The 25,245-nt window shown below is 38.1% G+C and overlaps 1 protein-coding gene across 2 annotated transcripts in view; it reads left to right on the top strand.

The window, feature by feature from the left end:
- The window catches only part of cacnb4a (calcium voltage-gated channel auxiliary subunit beta 4a), a 37,880-nt gene that overhangs the window by 259 nt on the left and 12,376 nt on the right, over positions 1-25,245 (top strand). The window contains exons 2-3 of one of the 2 annotated variants that reach the window (XM_039649664.2): positions 1,469-1,552; positions 24,829-24,945. In XM_039649664.2, the coding sequence (XP_039505598.1) occupies positions 1,469-1,552; positions 24,829-24,945 (201 nt within the window). Of the gene's footprint in view, positions 1-1,468; positions 1,553-7,523; positions 7,952-24,828; positions 24,946-25,245 lie in introns of those variants that run through there. The other variant, XM_039649665.2, reaches the window with a different exon arrangement.

Below are 25,245 nucleotides of genomic sequence, written 5' to 3'. Positions count from 1 at the left end.
ATCTGCACTATATACTCGCATCGTTGTTTGTGTCTTGTGTGTGTTTATAAAATCCAGCAATGCCCATATTTCTTTCAAATCTGCCAATAGTGACAATATGATTTCTTTTGGAGGGTTTTTTACTCACTGTAAATTACTCATTTGAATCTGCATAATAATTCGTATGTTCAAAACTTGTCACGTGTTGTATCTGTGAGTTTAGCATCTTAATTCCAAATCATAGCCCCATACTATGCTCATTGCTCTATGTTTGTATATTATGCTTGTTACATTGCCTGAATAGATCTCACAATGTCAGTCACAAGCAGAAAACCTCTAAATGTCCTAGTAATATTTCCATTATGATTGATGACTTTATGTTGTTACTTACTGTGTTGATACAAATAGTATGGTAGTTGCATGGTTGCCTACTTCAATAAAAGCTAAACATGGTATTATTACAATTGTACAATTGATCAAATCTTGTGTAGGTTTTACTGATGGTCAGAATGATGTTTACCCGTTCTCCCTTTTCATATTATTTCACACCGAGCAAAATTCCTTTTGAGTTTTGTGTTTTAATAATCCTATGTATAATGTGGAAAAATTGCTTAAAGGGACAGTACACCTGAAAATAAAAATTCTTTCATCTCTTCCGAACCCGAATGACTTTGAACCGACAGCCTCAGTCACCATTCACTTTAGCAGCATTCATTTTCATACAATGTAAGTGAATGGTGACTGAGTCTGTCATTTTACCTAACATCTCCTTTTGTGTTTTTGTGTGTAATTTAGAAAGTCATTTTGGGTGAGTAAGTGAAGAGAGAATTTTTCAGGATGGGGTTAATCCCTTTAACCTACAGAATGCTTATACAGAAATAAAGGGATCATTAAAAACGAATCCCAAACGTGCTAAAGATTAATGGATGTCAGTTTGACGCATTGGTCCTTAATTAGGCTGCTAAATAATTCATGTTCTCATTGATTTCCTTGCAAAGGATGCATGGCCTGACCCACTTTGTAAGCATCATTGCTTTTTCACGGAGCAGATGGCCATAACATTTACGTTTGACTGTTTCTTTTGCAACAAACCCACTGAAAACATCCGTCCATATATTTTAACCGCATGATCAACCGATGTAGGTCTGCATTGCGGCCAGCCATACTGAAGGGCAGTTTCGCCTGCTCAACACATTGCATTGATGTCTATGTGGCACTGCAGAGTTCAGCTTCCTTGTAGTGATGATTTCAATAGGTCCTCCTTATCTATCAAGCTTTTAGTCACGTAACACCCTGGATAGGGCAAAGATCCTCATGTATCCTTTCAGCATGAATTGCTGAACAGTGCATTTGACTCTAACAGTAACTTGGATAACTAACAGGCCACATTGAGACCCCTCTGATGGTGTTGTGGTGGGATATATGGTGTTTGTGTGTATGAAGGTGACCCTATTCTGATATGGATCAATAGCTTGTTCTCTTCCTGCAGGCGAACAGAGGCACCTACTCACGGCGCAGTCGACTTAAGAGATCCGACGGCAGTACGACATCCACCAGCTTCATCCTCCGCCAGGTGAGAGGAGATGATGGAGATTATGGAAATAATGTTTATAAATGCAATACTGTCTCCATTTAGATGGTTTGACATGACTCTCCGAGGCACTCTCACACTTGCTTTTGTTTTGCATTGAATTGTTCTCTGTTGTTTGAGACTAGTTCACACTGCGTAGGACATTTTTGAAGAGTCTTGAGGAGTGACTAATATTCTCAGTGCAATTGAAGATCCACTTTCCATGTGCCCAATGTGCAAAACTGGGTTATGTAATAGTTAGCCAACGAGTTTGCATTTATCCTTATACTACAATGCAAATACAATCCTAATGCCAAATCCTAGGCCTATACTCTAATATACCTTTGGAAATGCACTTTCTAGAAGTTGTATAGGTCTCAAAATATATGTTCAAAGATTTCTACTGTGCGGCTTTTTGAATGGGTCATTTGGTTTCCAAGCAACAGATGAATTCTCTGTCATCAGATGAATATGAATTGCTCATGGCTACCTTTCCAACTGAACTTGCTTGACATTTAGCTGAATAGAGCTCGTGTGGATCTTCAGAACATCTAAAAAAAAAAAAATTGATTTTGAGATTTGAATTCAAACCTCTAAATATTCCTTTACAACATGCAGTGTGAAATCAAAGAGTGCTGGATGTATTTCCAATGGAAATATGATCTAATCATTGTCAGATGCATTTATATGCACAAAAGAAGAAAGTATCCCGGGGGAAACCAATGACCTTGATGCCTGCAATGTGGCATTTCTAGCTGTCGCCGAGTCTACGCTTGCTCGTATGTTTGAGGACTGTACAGTATTCCCTGCAGAGCTTTATAAAGCAAATAGCTTTACTTTTGGTTATTAATTCATAATGTGGATAGGATTAAACTTCCATTCCTATACTGCAACCTTGTTTTTGTTAAAGGTGCAATATGCAGGATTTTTGCAGTAAAATATCCCAAAACCACTAGGCCAATGTTATATATTTTGTTTAGTTGATTACTTACAATATCCCAAATGTTTCCAACTATTTGTAAAACGTGAGAAAATTGCGATTTTTAACCAAGGAAATGGGGCGTGTGAGCAGGGGTGAGGAGTCGCCACTCGCCAGTCAATGACGTCATATCCGCGTCCCGGTTTCCACCAGGTTTGACCTCGTACTGCAATAGTAACCATGGTGACAGACGTGGACAACTGGGTCGGTTATGCCCGTTATGCGTGCTCAACAGCGTGAGCGTCCCTAGCAGGGTTTTGTTCAAACATTATGGACCATGGCAAGCAGACTTTGAAACAAAAAATAGGACTAAAAGGAAGATCAAGATCTTTCGAGATGCCGAGAGCTCCACCTCCGCGACTAACTTCGACTTGACAGAGACGCCAGTGTTGCATGTTACTTGAGCAAACAGCTGAGCAAATTAATCTATATAAAACTAATCAATGTTATATAGTTCAACATCATGAAAAGTTAGAATATGATCTGTATGTTATTCTCTAATGTTAATCTAGCTTAGTCTCATACAGCCGACAAACAATCTAACTAACAACATTCAACACACTCAAATGCCGTTTAGTGTGATAGTGAAACTGCTGCGTTACCTCAAGTTTAATTCCTCTAATAAACTGACCTGTGTGAGTAATTCAGGGTGTAGTTCGGTAGAATTAAATGTCCTTATTCCTTTATATCCGTGGGACTCACGTTGTGTGTGGCGCTGGTAAACGTCTAGCAATCACGCCCTGCTTCATACTCAGTCATGTTAAAAACATCACTGTATTCACTCATCCATAAAAGATCCATCATCTTGACGACAAGATCCATAATTCCGCTTAATGCCGAATATACGTCATTAATATACGCCTTTGTTATTGTAAGAGGTTAGCGACCCCTGGTGGCGAAACAATCTTGCATATTGTACCTTTAATTTACAATAACAAATCTATAGTCACTGTGGTTGCCAACATCACCATGGAGTGGCATTTTGTTGTCTGTTTTATGTTTTTTACAATTATATTAATTTGAAAAACAAAAAATGTAAACAAATACAGTGATTCTTACAGGGAATACCTCTTTACAGATAAATTATTACTTTAAATAATTCATAACATGAAAAAGTTTAACCATTTCTGTGATATTCTATGATAATATCACCATAAAAATATATGTATTGCTATGTTAAACATACATTTTGTCTTTGAATAATAAGTGAATTCATACTATATACTTTTTTAGAATCAATTTACACTGATTATTGTTCCTGGTATGGTAAGGTAACTTCACTATTGTACTATACAGGACATCAAGTATGGTTCAAGTATGATCTCTCTTTTTTCTTGTGATATAATCTCCTTTTCTGCATTTCCACCCATTTTTTGTATTGAGCAGTTCATTAGTTGCAATTTTATTGGTAATGAGACTGAAAACAGCTTTAACTCTAATTGATAAGTGCGGTCACCTCATGTACGCTGTCCCGTTTGCTCTCAAAATGGTTCTAGAATCTAGGTCCCCAAACAACCTTGGGATTTCTGCATTTGACTGATTCTATTTTTGGCCATGAAGGTGGTTTCACAGCCAAGACCCTTCATTGAGGACAACCTACTTTTCAAAGTTTGCATATTTTAAAATGTGACCATAAGTAGAGTTTGGTTTAGGCTAAATTCTTCTAAATTCAATGAAATTGATCTGAGAACCTCAGATTTACACGGTAGACTGTTACCACACTTCCAAGTCCCTGTAAAATTAAAATGTACAAAAGATGTATATGAAATAATTTTTTCAAATATAGAAACGTCTTGCTCAAATGAGGCTAGAAAATCCAGACGTGGTTAAAATCGGCTGAGATCAATGTTAAAGACAAATCTCCAGGTAATAGTCATGATATAACTTAAACTTGCCTTAAATGTATGGCTGTACTGAATCTGGTTTTAATGCCGAGGGCTTAAAATGGTGGAAGTTGTTCCTGTTTATATTGTTATCCATAATAATGCATTTAAAATTCCTGATCACTGGGAGCATGTATAAATAATTCATCTGTCTGGTATAGGTCACATGGCTAAACTCTTTAGTAATTCATTTATTTCTTTGCTTCCCTGCTGTGTTTATTGACCATAGGGCCCACAGAAAGCTCAAGAGCAGGGGCTGACTGTAAGCATGACTGTTGATTTGGAGATCTAATGTTGATTTATAAGATTTATGGATCATTAAAGAGTGGAATAAGGAAACAAGGCACATAATCATTGATTGCAAAATAGCGAATGGGTTCTTTGTACAATTATTACAGTCATTCAAATGAAAGTTAGGTATTAAAAGGAAACCAAATATATTACAGGATTAAGATTTAAGATAGTATTATGCTTTTAATAACAGGCATTTATTCTGTTTATTTTGACCTTCCGCTTTGATAGCTGATCCATAAATCTGAGAAAGAAAAAAATAAATAAAAAAACATAAATCTGAAAATATCAGTAGTGATCTTAAGGAGTACCTCATGCAATGTAAAGTAACATGTTATTCATATACATTTTACTAAAATAATCTATTATATATATATATATATATATATATATATATATATATATATATATATTTGGAGGTATATTTTTCATATTTCATAATATTAACAATATTCATTCACGTTAATTTTAAAAGATAAATTTGCCATTATCTCTTCATATCCTTCTTGGTGGACAAATGGAGGAAAAACTGATTGATTGCTCTGTTATCTATTAATATCTATGGACTCCTTCATGGGTTCATTTGATTAAAGTTGTAAGAATAGAGTTGAATGTATTTGATCTTTACTCAGAATAATGTGTGTTTCAGTGAGTAGAAAGCAGGAATGTTGTAGATGAGCATTCTGAACGACAGGGGGCGATGTGTGCCAGGGTTTTATACTCAAGAGAGAACCATGATTAATTAACTGCTACACCGTCAGTTCATTTTCATGTAATTACTTGAAAAGACTTGATTGTTCTTGGTTTTCTTACTAGTTCGGTAGCTGGAGTGATTTTATGGGAAATATAAATCAATAACAGAATTATAAATGCAAAACAAGCTTCTAGTGTCCATGGTCCCTGCTTGTCCCAGTGACCTCGAGATGGAGTTGGTGTTTTATAGCTTCTCCACCGTCATGGGGATGTAATTACACAACGCAGATGTATTGATACTCCTGCTAAAGCACAGTCTGGTTCAATATCATCATGTCAAGCTCTCATTTTATGTTTCTTCATTCACATTTGCCATAACCTGACGGTTAGAGAGATTTAGGGACAAGGGGTGTTTGTAGGGATGGGTTTTTGTATTACAGCATTGTGGTATGCATTGCAATACAGTAATATATATATACTCAGCCCATTCTCACTCCCAAGGCGTCACCTAACTGACGCCTTGGGAAGCATTTGGACATGCTTCAATATCTGACGCTTTAGGCGCCCTTTAGCGTCAGTTAGATGACGCCCTAGGATCGCGTGTACCCTACCCCCACCCCACACCTAAACCTAACCGCGTCCTCTAACTGACGCTTTCCTTTAGTGTCAGTTATATGACGCCGTAGGATCGCGTCATGTAAGTGACGCTAAAGGGCGCCTAAAACGTCAAATATTGAAGCATGGTCAAAGGTGACGCCTTGGGGTGAGAATGCGTTGATATACTTTATCTATAAATAAATATTGCTGTTTTTTTTTTTGCCTTATTGTGAAGATTTACTTTATTGTAGTTATTGTAGGACACAAATAATGCTTCTCAATTCAGCCTTTTAAAGGAGTAGTTTACTTTAAAAAAAAAATTGCTGATAATTTACTCACCGCCATGTCAGCCAAGATATTCATGTCTTTCTTTCTTCAGTGGAAAAGAAATGAAGGTTTTTGATGAAAACATTCCAGGAATTTTCTCCATATAATGGACTTCATTGGGAACCAAACGGTTCAAGGTCCAAATGAGAGTTTCAGTGCAAACTGCAAACTGTTCAAAGGGCTTTAAACAATTCTAGACGATGAATAATTGTCTTATCAAGCGAAATGATCGCTCATTTAAAAAAAAAGTTTTAAAAGCTCAAATTGTCGCCTTACTCTGTGATGCGCGTTCGTGACTCTCCTGTTCGAACTCGTTCATCAAAATGAAGGAATCGTTTTTCGAGTCATTTGGTTCATTCAACGAACGAAATGAACGATTTGACTTATACCATTTGAGCTTATAAAACGTAAACTTTGTAATTTTTTTTTTTTAAAAATGAGCGATCGTTTCGCTTGATAAGACCCTTATTCATCATCTGGAATCGTTTAAAGCCCTTTCAACAGTTTGCAGTTTGTCCTGAAACTGTCTTTTGGACCTTGAACCGTTTGGTTCCCATTGAAGTCCATTATATGGAGAAAATCCTGGAATGTTTTCATCAAAAACCTTCTGACTCTTTGATTTTGGTGTCATATTTAGTATTGTGTTGTGATTTCAGGATGCGTTTTTTGTTTTTCTACTTAAAATGATGTTTACCTGTGTGTTTCATGTACCATGTGGAGTTTATGTTTGACATTTTAATGTGTTTTATGAATGTTTTCGTCTCAAACGTTGTTATTAGTTTAAGACAGCAAGCTCTTTCTCTCAGAAAAAACACATAATATCAATTATAATAATGATATTCAATAATTTACACAGTATAATTAACAATATAAATAAATTGAACTATTTACATTAAGCTAATAACATTAAGAAATCTAAAATTCAGTCAGGTGAATTGATTTTAAAACTGTTGCCTTAGTTGAATTTTGTAACAAACATGTATGTGAACAGTAATACACAAACTCTTTGTTAATATTTGTCGAGTCTATATGTGAACAAGGGTGAAATATAAAGGAGATGAAAAGAGAAAGAGGTGTGATGCAGTTCCAATATGGACAAAAATAGAAACGGCGAGGAAAAAATTGCAGGAACCCCAGTGGTCAAGGAGAGGAATGCTGTCAGCACCCTGCAGACCCCTTCTCCTCCTCTAACATTCAACAGAAGAGAGCACTTGTCTTTTCTGACTGGAGCCCCCACCAGCCAATCAGAAGACGGTTTCGCTGCTTTGTCATCAGCCTCTGATTGAGGAAGGCTCTGTTTGCTTGCTCTGTTTGTAGAAGCTTGATAAAATGCCAGGTCTCTGCAGCCTCCGGGGTGAGCCCCAGTTCTCTATGATGTGATCGATCCTGCTTCATCCTCATTAATACAATACGCTGCCTTCAGGAGCAAGAGAGCGGCTGCCGTTTCCTTGACATTCCTCCTTCGGTGGTCTTTCTATGGGAAAGGGGATTATAAGAGAGCCCTGTTAGACATACTCTCGCTGGAGCTTTCTTATCCCACATTTGCATTTGATCATTAAGGTGGTCCCTTGGGAATATCAGACCTCCATGTACGACAATTTGTACCTTCATGGATTCGAAGACTCGGAGGCGGTGAGTAAGGGTCTATGTGCATCTTCATGGTATTTTTAATGAATGCATGCTCACACAAATGCAATGGGGATGGCTGCAGGAATTCAGATGGTAGATGGTGCTACTGGTCCCAGTGTGTTTTGGGGGAGGGGATCTGTATGTGTTTGTCTATGGGTTTTGTTTCAGTGTCACCTCCACTCTTTCTGTCAACCGCGCTCTGTTCCGCATCAGTGTGAGTGGAGAGCATCAGTCAGCTGTGGTGGTAGCCTGTTATTCCGTATCAATGAGCTGTTGCTAATGCCACACTGCTTACTGGTTTATTTCCTCTTAGCTTGCAAGCATTGCTTTTTTTTGCTTTTTTTTTTTTGGCTTTTTTTTTGGGGGGGGGGGGGGTGCGGTGTTCTTCATTAGGTGTCATTAGATCAGACATAAACAAGTCCCATTGATGTATATCTATGCTGGTTACAGCCACATCAAGCCCAGTCTCCTTAATCAAGTGGTCATAAGTTTCAGCACTTTACAAGAGATGTGCCTGTTGCTCTTTTGAGATGCAGCTGTTTTCTTACACCACAAATTATTCACATTCCACTCAGTGTTACCATAGGCAAAATTTAATCTGTGATCTTATCCTTTATTTTTTTTTTTTTTGGCTGAAACAGGTTGTATAATATAGTGTAAGATTTTGACTCATGGATGCGTTTTATTTGCTTAAAGGGGGACCTATCCCCTTTTTACAAGATGTAGTAAAGTCTCTGGTGTTCCCAGAATGTGTCTGTGAAGTTTCAGCTCAAAATACCCCACTGATCATGTATTATAGCATGCCAAATTTGCCCCTATTTGGATGTGAGAAAAAAACATGCCGTTTTTGTGAGCCAAAATAACAACAGACACTGATGGCTTTCCTGTAGCTCAAACGTTGGCGCTTGCAACACCAAAGTCATTGGTTCGATTCCCATGGAAAGCAAGAACTGTTAAGAATAGGGCTGGGTATAGTAATAAAATGTTCGATACCGATACCTTGACTTCGATACCAGTTCCTCAACGATACTTTTTTCGATACCAATTTTATCTAACCAGTTTTAACAATATAATATTACCTTTTTTTTTTCAATCTGTTGACTTTTTCACACTCATATTTTGAGTATGTAAAAAAGCACCAATGCTAACGTTTTCTTTGTTTCCTAATCATTGAACAACATGTATTCTTTACTTCAATTAGCTAATTGTTTCTGCCTTATCTTAATGCATTGTTTAACAATGAAACTGAATGAAAATTAACTGAAATGCATTACACTGTCACCTCTGATAACAGACCACTCTAAATTGTAATTTAGAAACATTGACTTTGTGTAAAGCTGCTTTGAAACGATATGTATTGTGAAAAATGCTGTACAAATAAATGTGAATTAAATTAAATATAGGCTACTGGGGGGCGGGATATATGCCTTACAGTCAGCACACATGAAAGCACTGGCAAAAGTAGCCTCATGATTATGGATGTGTCGGGAAACAATAGCAAGGATATATTTCAATTGTTTATTAATGAGAGAGGTAGATGTTCTTCGGGCATCTGCTTGTCTCTTGCGTCTCCGCACTACCAGTTGGAGATGCACATGAGCTGAGTCCCATACCCTCTCAATCTGCTGGAACCAGTGGTTGACAGCTGGGATCTCCAAGGGCTCACCCGACCAGAGGAATAATGGAGGTTGGTATCACAGGATACATTGGAAAGAAGTGAGCCCTGTGGTGGATTGTTGTAAGGAGTTCTGGGCGTACTCTGCCCATGGAAGGAATTGACTCCAGCTGTCCTGGTTTTGATGGCAGTAGGACCTCAGGTATCTCCCGATTTCCTGGATCTTCCACTCAGTCTGGCTGTTGGTTTGAGGATGGTAACCGGAAGAGAGGCTTACTGATACTCAGAGGAGCTTAAACAAGACCTGAGATATAAACTGCGGAGCCCAGTCTGATACTATATCTTTGGGAAGACTGAAGTGACGGAAATCGTTCTGGAACATGGTTTCGGCCGCTTCTAAGGCTGTGGGTAACCCCTTGAGGGCAGATGGTAGGTTGGAGAAAAGTAGAGGAGTCCTTCTGGATCTCCCAGCGGAGCAGGTTTGGAGCGAGTAGCTTGGATAAGACTTAAGATCATAGCTGGAGGGAGAATAGGTTCTTGAGAAGAATCTTCTGGATCAGGTTGATGAAGACGGGATAAGGCATCAGCCTTAACGTTTTTATCTCCAGGACAGGTCGATATGAGACGGTGAAATCGAACCTGGTGAAGAATAAACTGTATGTAGAAGTTTGTGAATCCTAGGAAGTGCTGCAGCTCCTTTATGGTAGTGGGTTAAGTCCAGTTCCAAAAGGTACCCACCTTCCTCTGGTCCATCTGGATGCCATGTTGATCGATGACATATCCCAGGAAATGTACAGAGGTGGTATGGAACTCGCACTTCTCCAGCTTGAGGTAGAGATGGTAATTGCGGTGCTTTTCGGGGACCTGTGTCACGTGGAGGTGATGTTCGGCCAGGTTTCAGGAATAGATGAGGATGTCATCGATATAGACCACGACGAATCGTTAAAGGAATTCCCCGAACACCTCATTCATATAGCTCTAGAAGACAGAAGGTGAGTTGGACAAGCCATACAGCATGACCCAATATTCATAGTGTCCAGACGGGGTAACAAAGGCTGTTTTCCACTCATCGCCTCGGCATATACGAATGAGGTTGTATGCGCTCTGCAGGTCCAGCTTGGAGAAGATGCAAGAAGGAACCCACTGCATTCCTCCGCCTGAATATCGCTGGTGGAGCCATGGGACTAGCAGAGGCAGTAGGCGAAGCAGAAGGTGCTGGGTGCGGAAGTGATGAACGTGCAGCTTGAATCAAATCATCTGGAATGGCGGGTGGATTGTTCAACAGATGTTGAAGGCTGGAGTGAAAGACGAACGGCGTGAACCAGGTCTGCAAACGGATCGGTGGGGCTATCCTCTGCAATATGCGTGGGACTTTGCATGAGGTCTGGTCTTCTGTCACGAAACAGAGGGAAGCAGACAAGTAGGTGATACGTAAAGAGATTTTTTGAGCAGTTGCATGGATCTGAAGAGTTATGCAGACAGGTGAGCTTGTGGCAGAGTGACAGAATATATATACAAGTACAATATTTAGACAATCCTCAGACAATCTATCTATCTAACTGTTTCCTACACTGAGAGGCTGTTTAATTTATGAGGAGGACAATTTAATACCCTGCCGAAAGTATTTTCTCTGGAATTATATGGTGCAGGAACATCATGAAAATGATGTAATTAGAATGAAGTTATGACAAAGTAGCTCAGATCTGGTGGCCTGTGATGATCTTAATATAGCCTTGTGGTCTAATTGTGTCTGCCTCTCTTTCCTCCTCTTTCCTTACAGCTTATGAATATTAAAGGTAATGGAGGGTTCAAGCGGGTACTATTCATTGCGTGTAATTATTTCATGTATCCTGTTTTTTGCACTATTGTTAGCCTAACCAGAACCACACTGTTATACAGTATTTGTATATTGTTTTCTAATCAAATGCATAAGTTTCAATCTACCGGATCAGACATAATCTCATACTGCATTTAAAGTGTAAGTGATTGTTCTTTCAGTATAGTTTTAAGATAAATCTTTTTGAGAAGAACAGATGAGTGATTGCTGTTTTGAAACAATTCTTTTGACTGTATTGTTATTGAACTGAATTGTATTGAATCTTGACTGTATTGGACTGAATCGGCAAGGGCAGTTTGTGTTTTGAATTAACACTGTTAAAGGGATAGTTCACCCAAAAATGAAAATTCTGTCAGTATTTACTCACCCTCATTTTGTTCCAAACCTCTATGTGTTTATTTGTTCTGCTGAACACAAAGGAAGATATTTGGAAGAATGTTTTAATCAAACAGATCTCATTCCCCATTGACTACCATAGTATATTTTCCTACTATGCTAGTCAATGGGGAATGAGATCTGTTTGATTAAAACATTCTTCCAAATATCTTCCTTTGTGTATAGCAGAATAAATAAACACATAGAGGTTTTGAACAACATGAGGGTGAGTAAATACCGACAGAATTTTCATTTTTGGGTGAACTAACCCTTTAAACGGACTTTCATTTTTATTCGTTCACAGAAGAATGAAATGCACACATGATTGGTATGACATGAGTAAATAAGTGAAATTTTCTCAAAATGCCAGTCTCAAAATGAAAAGAAAATCAGACGTACTATGATTCTAGAACTAGTAATGTCTGGCTCTGCAAGTGTTCACAACTAGTTCACAAATTGGACTTGGAATTGGACAAGTTCACTGACTCGATTCCACTTTTGGGTTGTAAATTGCAACCCGCCGGTTGAGAGCCTCATATTTAAAGATCCGTAGTCAGATACGAGAAGTACCTTTCATGGCTTACTATGTGATACAAAGCTTTCATCATCTCTTTTTATGGTTAAGTATTTGCTTTCGTCAGATGTGGCCCTAAATGGTAGTGATCTCATTCTGTGCTGTTGAAAGATTTATCTGTAATAATTACTCGCTGCGCTTGCCTGCATTGGTCCTCAGCTCTCATGATTCATCTTCATATCTGCTCACCGGAGGATGCTTTTTCACTGACCGTTTAATCCGCTTTTGTTTTTTAAATAAATGCAGGGCAAGGATCTAACATCATACTGGGCTTTGAGGGCCCCAAACGCTCTCAGACCCACTGGCATCACAGTAAAATGTTCACGGCGTGCAATCTCTGAAGATAAGCAGAACGTGTGGCTTGACAAACCCAAGCCCACACACTTGACGTGGTTAGATAATGGTGTACGTACTGAGGCAGAGTATACGTGAATACTGCATGTGGTTTAGCCGTTGTTTGGGTGTGTGGGTTTGCTTATCTACTCTGTGGGGTTGGTTGACAAATTTGTCCCCAGATGTTTGCTCAAATCGTCCGTAAAAATAATTCTCAAAAAAATACTTGAAAATGATTCATAATTACAGTAAATAAAATTGTAATGTATAATTCACATAACAAATTCATGGGTACACAATATAAGAATCTAAGGAAAGGTGCATTATGTTTAAAGGGGTAATCTTCATATCATGAAGAATTTTCTTTGATGGTTTGTTATTATAAAGAGTATTAAGTAAACATTAACTTGCAGAACTCAAAACTTAAATGCAACTGGGGAAGTATTGATATTTGTATATATTTTATGCAGTACTTTAGAATCGTTTTCTTTTTACTTGCGGACCATTCATCTCCATCAGTTGTTGGAAGCACAGGTTAATAGATTTCGCTATGTGATAATAAATAAATATCAACTGGATCATTTAGAAAACTGTCTTGATGCTAAGTAGGTTTTGATAGTCGAGGGACAGATTTAATTTCCTTGGGCATTCATACTGAACCGAGTGCTTGAGTTAGAAATTCGTATGTGCCTCTGGACATTCTCATATGAAGGTATCTGTCCCTTAAGCATGTGTATTAGAAATGATAAGGCTCTTTTAAAGAGACTTATGAGTTTCATTCTGATGTATCAAATTGGAGATCACTATACATTTTTCGTCATTATTTGCATATATTTATATTTGTATAAATTCTATTTATATCTATGTACATAGAATTTATATTTTGAGATTTTTCTAAACTGCAAAAGACATTGATCTAGACATTGATGTGCCCGATCATGTTCCTGGAGATCTACCTTCTTGGAAAGTTCAAAACTGATCACACAAAACTCAACCAGATAATTAATATCTTTAGGAGCTCTTGACATGTTTGTTGGATTTCTCGAGGGACAGCATTGGGCACCCCTGAGCTTAAGTCTTCGGCTACGTCCGAAAACTTAGGCAGCTGGCATGTTTCCTCGCTGCCTTATCAGGGTAATGACTTTGTGGGCAGCGTTTGTGCACGAAGGTAGGCTACTTCATGAATCTGATTTTGGACAGACTTCTGAGGCAGCATAACGGTTAAATGATCTAATGCAAAATAGAGCAAGCTTTGGTTGAAACTAAGGAAAGTTCTCTTATGGGTTTGACATGAACAGGTCGCTCGACTGAATCATGGCTTCAGGAAATAGAAATATACATCATCAAGCATCTTTAAAACGTACTTGTTAAACTTCCATATTTTGTGTGTTTAAAGGTAGGGTTTGCAATTTCAGAGAGGCTAGCTTTGAAATCATAAGATTCCCCTCACTTTAGAGAGTATCTCTATCTCTGTTGCGGGCGGGAGAAAGTAACATAAAAAATAGTTGAGAACGTCAGTTATAATAATGACCCACATGTTAAATAATGGTCGGGTTTAAATCGGGCTCGGGCTCATAATTACAGTTAATGTGTCGGGCTGGGTTCAGACACAACATGCTCAGGTAGGGTCGGGGATATAAGCTAACACCTACAAGCATGAATCAATTGTTTGTTCTTGGGGAATTTGTGGAGTCTCTCCCCCGTTTTTGATGTATTCATACATCCCGCACAAACACAATAGTTAACCATTTTTGCTAACTAGGTCTCCATTATAAATGCTAGCCTACTTGCCGTTTAGACTAACGTAACTCTAGGCTTGGAGCATAGACCAGGCATAGACAGTAAAAGCTTGGGGTCCCTTTTATGACGTCACGCCAAGGGAGGGGGCGTGCTTTAAACCACTGTAAAATGCACTAACTTTTCATATTATATGCAGCATTTTGGTAAAAAAAAAAAAAAAAAAAACGATAACGCTTCCTTTTACAGTCCAGTTACCCATGTAAATACTATGTACTTATTTTAGTAACTACAATTACTGGGTAATAACTAGTATTAACCCTGAACCTACCCCTAAACCTACCCCTGTTCCATGTACTTACCTTATATTAGCCAGTACTTTCTAGGTAAGTACACTGTAAGTACTGTACTGTAAAAGGAAGCGTTACCAAAAAACCATAAAAAACAATTGTGGGCGGTTGTTATTTTTTATGTTTAGTAAGCACATTGCATTATCTTCGTGAAAAATTTAACCTGCAATTTACACTTTAAGGAGTTCTGACTTCATACCACCTGACTGCTGCAGATTCATTTCGATGTTGATAGTGTTGCTGCCTTAGTAACGCATAAATCCGAGTCTGAGGACGTGTGCTCGCCTTGCTCTGTTCTGTGATGAGCGTTCGTGACTCTCCTGTTCAAACTCGTTCATCAAAATGAACAAATCTTTTTTCAAGTCATGACTCGAAGGGTCCTAGATAAGACCCTTATTCATCGTCTGGTGTCGTTTAAAGCCCTTTGAAGCTGCACTTAAACTCTCATTTGGACCTTGAACTGTTTGTTTCCCAATGAAGTCCATTATATGGAGAAAATCCTGGAATGTTTTCATCAAAAACCTTAATTTCTTTTCGACTGAAGAAAGAAAGACATGGACATCTCAAAAGTTTTTTTTAAAGTGAACTACTCCTTTAAGGAGGAAATGTAAATGGTGGCTGCAGTTTGTTTCTGGAGCCTATCACACGTCTTTAACACAACAGTCTACAACTGCATTGCCTTCGCAACGACGTGGTCAATTCAATTCAAATTTATTTGTATATAATAATTCAAAAAGTGTTTATGAAACCTACCTTTAAATGCATCATTTCTGTGCTAGCAGCACAAAATGGAACTGCAGTCTGATTGAAAGAACGGACAGGGCCAGAACACCGACAGTTTAATGAAGAGGAGGCAGACTGGAAATATTTTTTCAATACTTCAAAAAATTCGAAATATTTCAATATTTTAAAAACTGATAATTATAATAAGAGTAATCTGTGGGGTTAATAACTGTTCATTGCTTGAAGATGTTTGAAATATTTGATCTTAGGTTTAAGTCTGCTGCTGGCAGCCTGTTAAAGAGGAACTGTGCTATCATCTGCTGGGGAAATGTTTCCGCACCCTGCCATCTCTCTCCATCCAACCATCAGTATCGCTGAGTCGGCAACATAGAGGAAGCAAACCAGCTGGCCACGGTGTGTAATGTGTTCCAAAGTGAAATGATTGCCTAAGTGCGGATTCTGTACATTAATGCATATTAGTTTGGCTTGATCTTCATCTGCTAGCCAGCACTATCAGATCCTGCAGGCTCACCCAATCTTAAGGACAACTGACTTATAGCTACTTTTATTTAAACACTATACTTTTCGCTATTTCAACTGCATGTTTACATACAGTATATGATTATATGCTTTTATCATTGAACACATTTACATGCATCAATTTACCAGTTTACCTGCAAATCAGTAACCTGGCAATGCAAGTAAACTGTGTTTACAAGACTGTTTAAAAAAAAAAAACAACGGTCCGGTGGTGATAATCATCCATGTATTTCACTCAGTGAATTCTATGTGTTATGTGTGTTTTGATTTTACAAAAAAAAAAAAAAAGCATTTAAAAAAAACCCTAGTATTTCAAAATGTCAGCAGGAAACTTCCACACAAGAACACATTTTTTATATTTTTGTTGGGTCAACAAAAAGTCAAAAATATACAACAAAAATATATTTCTCCTCCCTACAGCAAAACACTAGCTCTGACTGGATGCACTGAAATCTGCGCACCTCAATAACCCAATAGATCGCAGGTTAAGATGTTTACATGCTGGGCGAAATTGGGGTAACGATCTCTGTCGATCGTTTTATTCTTAAAGGAGAACTCCGGCGAACAATGAACCTTTGGTCTAATAAAACATCGGTACATAGTCAATCGTTCTCTGAGATTTGTTTTCATGATAATCGAATGTAAAGAGTTTTTTCTCTAAAAAAATGTTTAGCGTATAATGCTAGTAATGGGGGCATTGACTAAGTAAAAAGAAATCGCTAGTTTTCAGCTCAAAATAGCCCCACACTAACACAGTAACATAATGAGGCTCCATACATGCAAAACGAAGCATTGAGAACTTTGTAAGTGTACAGACCGTTTAATAAGAAGATACTTTATGAAGACAGTTCACTTCACGTATACAGACAGGAGCCATCTTAAAAAATAGTCTCGATAAGTCAAACCACGAACGTCGTGCTGAGTGATCTGAACTGTATGAAGTTCAGCGAACTTCTGAACTGTATGAGCGGCGTTCGGGGATCGACTTATCAAGACTATTTTTTAAGATGGCTCCTGTCTGTATATACGAAGTGAACTGTCTTCAAGTATCTTCTTATTAAACGGTTTGTACACTCAGGGCCGTATTAAGAGCTCACTGGGCCCCGGGGCTATGAGTTACTGCAGGGCCCCCCCCACCACTTTAGGTCACCAACTACATGAGCTAAATGTTATATTATTATAGCCTACGAGTCATTTTATCCATGATATACTTCACAGTTAAGTTATGTTACTTTTAACATGATTTTTTTATCATATCAAAATGTATTGACTAAAATTTCATAATTATTGTGACCAATTTCAATATCACCAAAAAATAATAGTAGCTTAAGAAAATAATCTCAAGCTTACTGATGACAAGAGTCACAAATTAAAATAGAACAAAGGCACAATAAATCGACCTATGAAAAACTTAAAGCACTGAATAATATTATATAAAGTAATCACATATACAATACATGGTTTTCACTACAAATTCAACATTCATTCTTGTTAATTTTGCAAAAGTAATTCAGTCAAATGCAGTAAATTACTTTCTTTCTGATGTTTGATTAACATTATTGACACACATGGCGACAGCAGCTTTATTAGCAGCGTCTGTCACTTTGAGACCTCAGAGTCGGATTCAAGTGCGCTGTGCAAAACCGTCTCAAGTTCACCACAGTCTATGGTTCACCTTGGTCTCAAAACCAGCATTTACAAAATAAATTCTCCCGCTGCTCACTGTGCCTGAGCAGTTTGAAATATTTTGTATCCAAACCACAACGTTTAAAAACGCGTTTAAATGATAAACTTACATCATGATGGCGCAGCAAAATTTAAATATTTCTACCGGATATATTATCGCCAGTCCTTTAGGCGAATATAGAGTTTAATTAAACACAAAAAGCAAAATTATACATCCATCAAGTTAATATTCAAACTTACCGAAAGTTTGTGGGGTCGATGATGACGCTGTGTTTTAAGAATAGACTAGAATGAAGAGAAGAGTAAAGGCGATTTATTGGTTGATATATAACCTATTCTAATAAGGCGCAGGCAGCAATCATCTATAGGCCTACGTGCAGCAGCAGGTCGGTGTTCACAAGTTAAATATAGAATAAATATATTTGTCATATCAAATTAAAACCTGACGTTTCAATTTACCATGCCCTGCTCAGAGCCGTTGGCCCTGCATGCCTAGGGGGTTTGATTGACAGGTGGCCTGGCCAATCATAACGCCGAATACGCAACTTTGTCCGACAACAAAGCTGTCAGTCGGTGGACATGAACTTGAAAACGGTAATGTTTAAATTACTTAAATGACAATATTTGAAAGTTGAGACTTTGTTTCATATCAACAGTAAGCTGCTCTGAACTCTCTCTCGTAATCACTCGGTGTAACGTTAGTCTTTGCCCCGCGAAGTATTTTTCACTGCGTGAGTGCATGAGAACATGATGTGCGTGACTCGTGAGAGCCGCCTGGCTCGTGGCCCGTCCGTCACATAGTACCTAAAAAAGGCGGGTCTTTGCGAACGTCTCTATTAATGATAATGATTCCATGATAATGCATGGAATATAGGCTAAGGCAAAGTGCAACTAAATAACAGGGATAATTTGTGGGGGACGTTGCGTGGTAAGGCTTTGGTAATCAGATGGCTTGCAGTATCTGCTCCACAGCCAATCACGGGCCCCCTCCTTGCTTGGGCCCCGGGGCTTAAGCCCCGCCTAGCCCTATGGTTAATGCGGCCGTGTGTACACTTACAAAGTTCTCAATGCTTCGTTTTGCATGTATGGAGCCTCATTATGTTACTGTGTTAGTGTGGGGCTATTTTGAGCTATTTCGATTTCTTTTTACTTAGTCAATGCCCTCATTACTAGCATTATACGCTAAACAGTTTTTAGAGATACAACTCTTTACATTCGATTATCATGAAAACAAAACTCAGAGGACGATTGACTAGGTACCGATGTTTTATTAGAACAAAGGTTCATCGTTCGCCGGAGTTCTCCTTTAAGCCAGTTATGCCGACAAAGTGAAACAGTTTACCATGTTTACATGACCACTGTCACAAACTGCTCTGAGACAAGATGGTTGAGGATCCAAAACTAGTATTTATTGAACAGGTAAACCAAAAATGTAATTCAAATCCAGGCAAGATCATACACAAACAAGCAATCCAAACAATAACAGAAAAGGGCTGAGCCAAGGAGAGAAATCCAAAGGAACAGGTAGAGAATCAAGGAAACTAGGACACAAGAGAAAGAGGACACAAACACGCACAGAATTGCAGTACTAACACTAAACAAGACTTTGCAGATAATGAATGAGAAAACCAGGCTTATAGACCATTTTGCAAGATGTAAACAACACTGGTCCAGAAGCACTTCCTGTTTCAGTTTTTTAACGATACATAAAAGCTGGGATAAAATACAACCAACAGAACATACAAAACTGAATCAAAAAGTTAAACAAACATCTTTAAGAAGTTTTCTTTACATGTGAAATAAATAAAACAGTTACAAACTGAAACAGGAAGTGTTTTTGGACCAGTGTTGTTTACATCTTGTGAAATGGTCTATATGGGGTGAGCTAAACAACATAATAATGAGACACAGGTGAATGTGATAATGGATGAAGAGTCTGGACAGTGAGTCATGGGAGATGTAGTTTGTGAGGGAATGATGTGGAGTGCTCTCTGGTGGCTGTCAAGGGCACTCCAGCTGGTGACCATTATAGCCATACACGTTGCACTTACACGTCGGCTTATTAAGCATAATCAGTTTAAGAACATGCATGTAAACACACTCACTGTTTTTCCCCTGACACCATCAGATCAGACCCTTGTGACCCACCAGTTGAGATCCAGATAAAACAGCACTACTTGTGATAGAGACTTGGACTAAAAAATGTGCTTTTAAAGGTCATTAGGCATCAGCTAATTTTGAAGATTCATACTGTTTGTGTTGCAGTATTAAACTGAATAGTTTGATGGTCCAGTGGTCCTGATGCCTGCTGAAGAATGAGAAGATGGAACGAGGTGTGGCGAGGATGAATCACAGGGGCTTCGATGTCATTAAGAGCAGATGCAGAGCCTGTCACTTGACTCGGCTCAGTGCACATCGCCTTATGTAACACTGGTCACATGACTTTCCTGGCCATGGATGGCCAATAGTGAGGGCAATGTGAAGACCAGGGTTGTGAGCTCCAAAATTTCAGTGTCAGTGATATATAATCATTGAGTGACCACCAGACCAAACCAGAGATCCGTATGGATATGCTGCCGGTCACACTACAGTTGCTTCCTTAGTTGCTAAGCTACTTAAAACAAAAGAATGATATCTTTTGTGCCTTTCGTCTGCTTCCTTATCCCCCGCAGTGGTAGAGACATCTGTCATGGCACAAAAATGAGTAACCATGAACCTGCAGAACTCACACTACATGATTTTTAGCTGGATTTGCTGTCGCAGATGCTCAGCAAATATGATCATGTCAGCAACGTGATATCTTGCCTCGAACTGTCACACGCGGTGATGTTTTCAAACCTGTTTGATATAATCGCCATGTGATATTGTAGTGTGAACGATCAAACAACATGGTAAACTATGCTAATGATATCATGCTCCCAATGCAAGTTGGCAAGAATTTGATCATAATTGTTTTATAAATAAACTAACAACAAATATATGTTTAAAATAAGTGGTATTTGCAATATACTTAACATTATGATATATTTGATTTTTTGTCTCATCTTTTTTCTGCACATATGGCTTATGACTGCACATATCACCTCAAGCGTGAGCGGCTCTCTAATGTCTTTTGTGAATTTGTTTGAGAAAACGTTTTTCTTTTGTTGTTCCGCTTGGCCAAAGATTTTGTTTGTGCATCTTATCAGCGTTGTGTTGTGTAATATGAGCACTGTTGAGACAAGATAAGGACAGACAACAAGAAAACTTCATGTAATCTCATAGTTCTGTAGGTTGCCCTTGTGTCTCCATGTACCTTTGAATGAATAGAATCAGTTTCTCTCTGATGAGGGCTGTTTCTGCTGGAAGGTGTGTGTGCTTGTCTTTGGCATAATGGGCTTCACCAATCTCCTGTATCTCTACAGCCTTTTATCAGTTCGGGTCACATTCACACTCACCGGTCACTTTATTAGGTACACCTGTTCAAATGCTTGTTATATAAATATCTGATCAGCCAATCACATGGCAGCAAGTCAATGCATTTATGCATGTAGACATGGTCAAGACTATCTACTGAAGTTCAAACTGAGAAAGAATGGTGATTTAAGTGATTATGAATGTGGCATGGTTGTCAGTGTCAGATGGGCTGGTCTGAGTGTTTCAGAAACTGCTGATCTACTGGGATTTACATACATAACCATCTGGTCAGAAAATGAGAAAATATCCAGTGAGCGGGCCAGCAGGTCTGTGGGCGAAAATTCCTTGTTGATTTCAGAGGTTAGAGGGGAATGGCAAACTGGTTCGAGCTGATAGGTGCCAGTAACTCTTATAACCACTCGTTACAACCGAGTTCTGCAGAAGAGCATCTCTAAACATGTCGAACCTTGAAGTAGAAGGCCTATAGACACCGGTTGCCTCTTCTGTTGGATAAGAGCGGGAAACTGAGGCTATACAATTCGCATGAGCTCACAAAAAAAAACAACTCCCATTTATGGTGTTCTGTTAGTCCATAGTCTTTATTTTTTTGCTCTACATTAGGTTTGGTGCAGAGTACAATCTCTCTGAGGTTTGCTGTTCGTTACGTGAGGGACAGTGTGTATTTTACAGCTCTTGTGATGGTAACAAAATCAGACTTCAGTCAAGAGGACGACTCAGGAGCCCACACCAACACAGAAAAGATAGAAATGGGCATCATCTGTCAAACTGCATCAGGGGATACACTGATGTTATTTGTCCAGACAGCTGTAAGACATTTTATGTAATATGTTGTAAGATAAAATGACACATTAAGTAATACCACCTTCATTATTATTGTCCTTTTAAAGGACTTAATATGGAGCATAAAATACAATGGATACAACAACATGGATGCATGTATACAAAGGATATAACAATACCTAATTAAATAAACTTTCAATGTAAAATCTGATATGTTACCCAAATTTCTGTTCTCAGCAAGCATTGAAGCAAGATCTCAGACAGATTTTGATGGTGGTAACAGAGTTAATCATTTAATTTTAGGGGGTCTTGAATATCATTTAGGCAGGCTTCACAAACTTAGAATTTCATTGACTATGCATTGTAAGTGCATTAATGTACTGTTTTTACAGATTGTTTTTTTGTAATAAGTAATCGACACGTAAAAGGATTCTGTATAGACCATTTTGCAAGATGTAAACAACACTGGTCCAGAAGCACTTCCTGTTTCAGTTTTGTAACACTACATAAAAGCTGGGATAAAATACAACCAACAGAACATATAAAACTGAATCAAAAAGTTAAACAAACATCTTTAAGATGTTTTCTTTACATGTGAAATAAAGAAAACAGTTACAAACTGAAACAGGAAGTGTTTCTGGACCAGTGTTGTTTACATCTTGCAAAATGGTCTATAAATGGCATCAGCCATGTTTCCACCGCAGGAACGTCCGCACCTGGCGGCCATCTTGTCAGCTCGCTCACTCGTAAAATTGTTTTAATGGTGCATGTACTTTTTAAATAACAGTAACTTGCTCAATTTTCTACTGATTTTCAAATGGTCTGGTTTTTTATAAGCGTCAGAGATGTACAGTAGTTATGACACTGACTGCATACTTATGAATAATAAGTGTATAAATAAATAGTCATCCAGAATTATAGCCACGTTGATAACATTTGTAAGAAACCAAACCGTTTGTAAATCCGTCAAGATTTCAACAAGATAAGAGTATTTGTGTTCGTGCTGATCGCTCATCTTACATCAGGAACCACAGAGCCCACCAGAAAGCCTGCCCGTGACAAGATGGCCACCGGTGATGACGACAAAGACTCCGCCGTGAGCCATCTAGCCTTTATATGGATATCTATGAGTACTTAGTCTGCAGTCTAAACGCAGTAAGCAAGCGGTATGGGGCAAAAAAAGTTCCTGGGACAAATAGTTCCTGGTAATTGCAGTGGAAATGCGGCTATATACAGTAGTTGATGGTGTTGAAGGAAAGAAGTGCTGTATTAGATGCTGGATGACTGTATTGCAGTTATGAAGAGAATATGGATTATAGGATTAGTGGATGTTCTTATGGGACTCAACTATATGGTTAATGAACCTTCAAGGCATCTTTTGGCTTTGAGCACAATCTTTTGATTAGGAAATCAAAGCACATGTTGCTTTTGCAATTTTAATGCGTCTCAGTAAAGTGCCATTCTGTTTTTGACAGACTCCTCCATCTCACTTAATGTGGGGTTTATATCTAAGATATTCCTTCTGAAGATCCATCTGTTCATATATCGGTTTGCAATAGTTTCCTACTGTTCAAGGAAAATAAAAGATTATTTATGTTGTGTAAGTTCAGATTTGACAATTAGACAATTAGTACTTTCTATAAATTCATGTAAATAATAAAGCTAAGATGATTTGTTCTTGGGAGAATTTGATGATAAATGTTTGACTGCGTGTTTAAATCCCTGACTTGCAGTTTGTGAGATCCCTAAGATTTTTTTCTCTCAGGATGAATTTCCTCTCCATTATAGAGTTTGTCTTTTTGTATTTTGTTTTTGACTGTTGATCCTTTCTCCCTATCTCTTTCTCATTTCCAGTAATAGATTACAGTATAATCCCTTGACCAAGATGTCATAATTCTGACAGCTTCAATAATTCTGTCTTTGATTTGATCTTGTTCAGATCTGCACATGTTCAGTCGACTGTATTTCTCAGCTTTACAAACACTGTGAAGTCTGCATCAGACCCGTTTACTGCACTCTTAAAGGACTTGGTTTCATAAGTGTCACATCTGCCTTGTCGCCTCTTTGTGATAATGTATGTTAACTTGTTATTTGCAATTTCATGTTCCTCACAATGCAAACTGGGAACTGCCTATTTCTGTGCCTTTTTAGGGAAAATTAAGGTGGAATTCCTAGTATTTCACTTTGTATCATTTATCATTTCATAGATATGTTTGATGTTTTTAAAAGAAGTATCTTGTGCTCTGCTCACCAAGGCTGCATTTATTTATCAAAAATACAACAAAAAACAGTAATATTGATATACAGTCAGTATTAGTCAATTTTAAAATAACTGTTGAAATCATGAGAAATAATTGTAATATGCTGATTTGGTGCTCGAGAAACATTACTTATTAACGAAAACTATTGTGTTGCTTAATATTTGTGGAAATTTCATCATTAATAGTGGATTGTGTATGACTTTTTAATCAAAAGGTCTGTTTTTTTTTAATTATGTGGTGGAAGAAATATTGCAGTGATACACAAAAAGTCCTCATTTATCTTACCTTTTTTTTATCTTTACCCATCATTTAAACTCCCTCCCTATACGAATATGAAGACATTCATGCTTGCCACATTCTCCTTGATAATGTGTCATTTCACTATTTACTGGTCCAACCCTTTTCCAACCCAACTTAATCATGAGATATTAGTAAAACTATCAGCTTCTGCTTGATGCACTGCAATGAAAAGTTATTTAAACCAAAACATTTCAACACAGGCTAAACCTATTTAGATATCATAATAAAATTACTGTGTGCATAGATAGTATAATACATGTGTGTCAGTATTGACAAGCAAGAGCAAATCTTTGTTTATTGGATGTGTGGGAATGACAGTACATTGATTTGATGGGTTTTCACATGTGTGCAGGGTTCCGCCGATTCCTACACTAGCAGACCGTCTGACTCGGATGTCTCTCTGGACGAGGAGCAGGGCGGCAGGCAGGAGAAAGAACAGCAGGCCACCGTTCAGCTGGAGAGGGCAAAGGTCAGACTGTCTTAACCAGAGATAGATCTGTATTTATGCCTGTTTTATTTTTCAAATTGTTAAAGGGTTCCTGTTATTCTTTTGTACAGCTTTCTTTAGTGTATAATGTTGGAAATATGAAAAAGAATATCTGCAAAGTTACAAAATCCACTCCAAAGGGAGTTGTTCTATATATTAGTAACCACTGTTGCTAAGACGCCTCAATTGTAGTCTTAATTTTTCTTCCGGGAATGTATACGTCACGGTATCCATCATTTAAATAATTCCCATCCAAAAAAAAGGGACACGGTCTGGTTGAGT

The sequence above is a fragment of the Pimephales promelas genome, chromosome 7 (genome assembly GCF_988280905.1).
Source record: "Pimephales promelas chromosome 7, fPimPro1.hap1.1, whole genome shotgun sequence".
Classification (NCBI taxonomy): Eukaryota; Metazoa; Chordata; class Actinopteri; order Cypriniformes; family Leuciscidae; genus Pimephales; species Pimephales promelas.
Note: the sequence above shows the minus strand (reverse complement) of the source record. Positions and strands in the feature narration are given on the sequence as shown.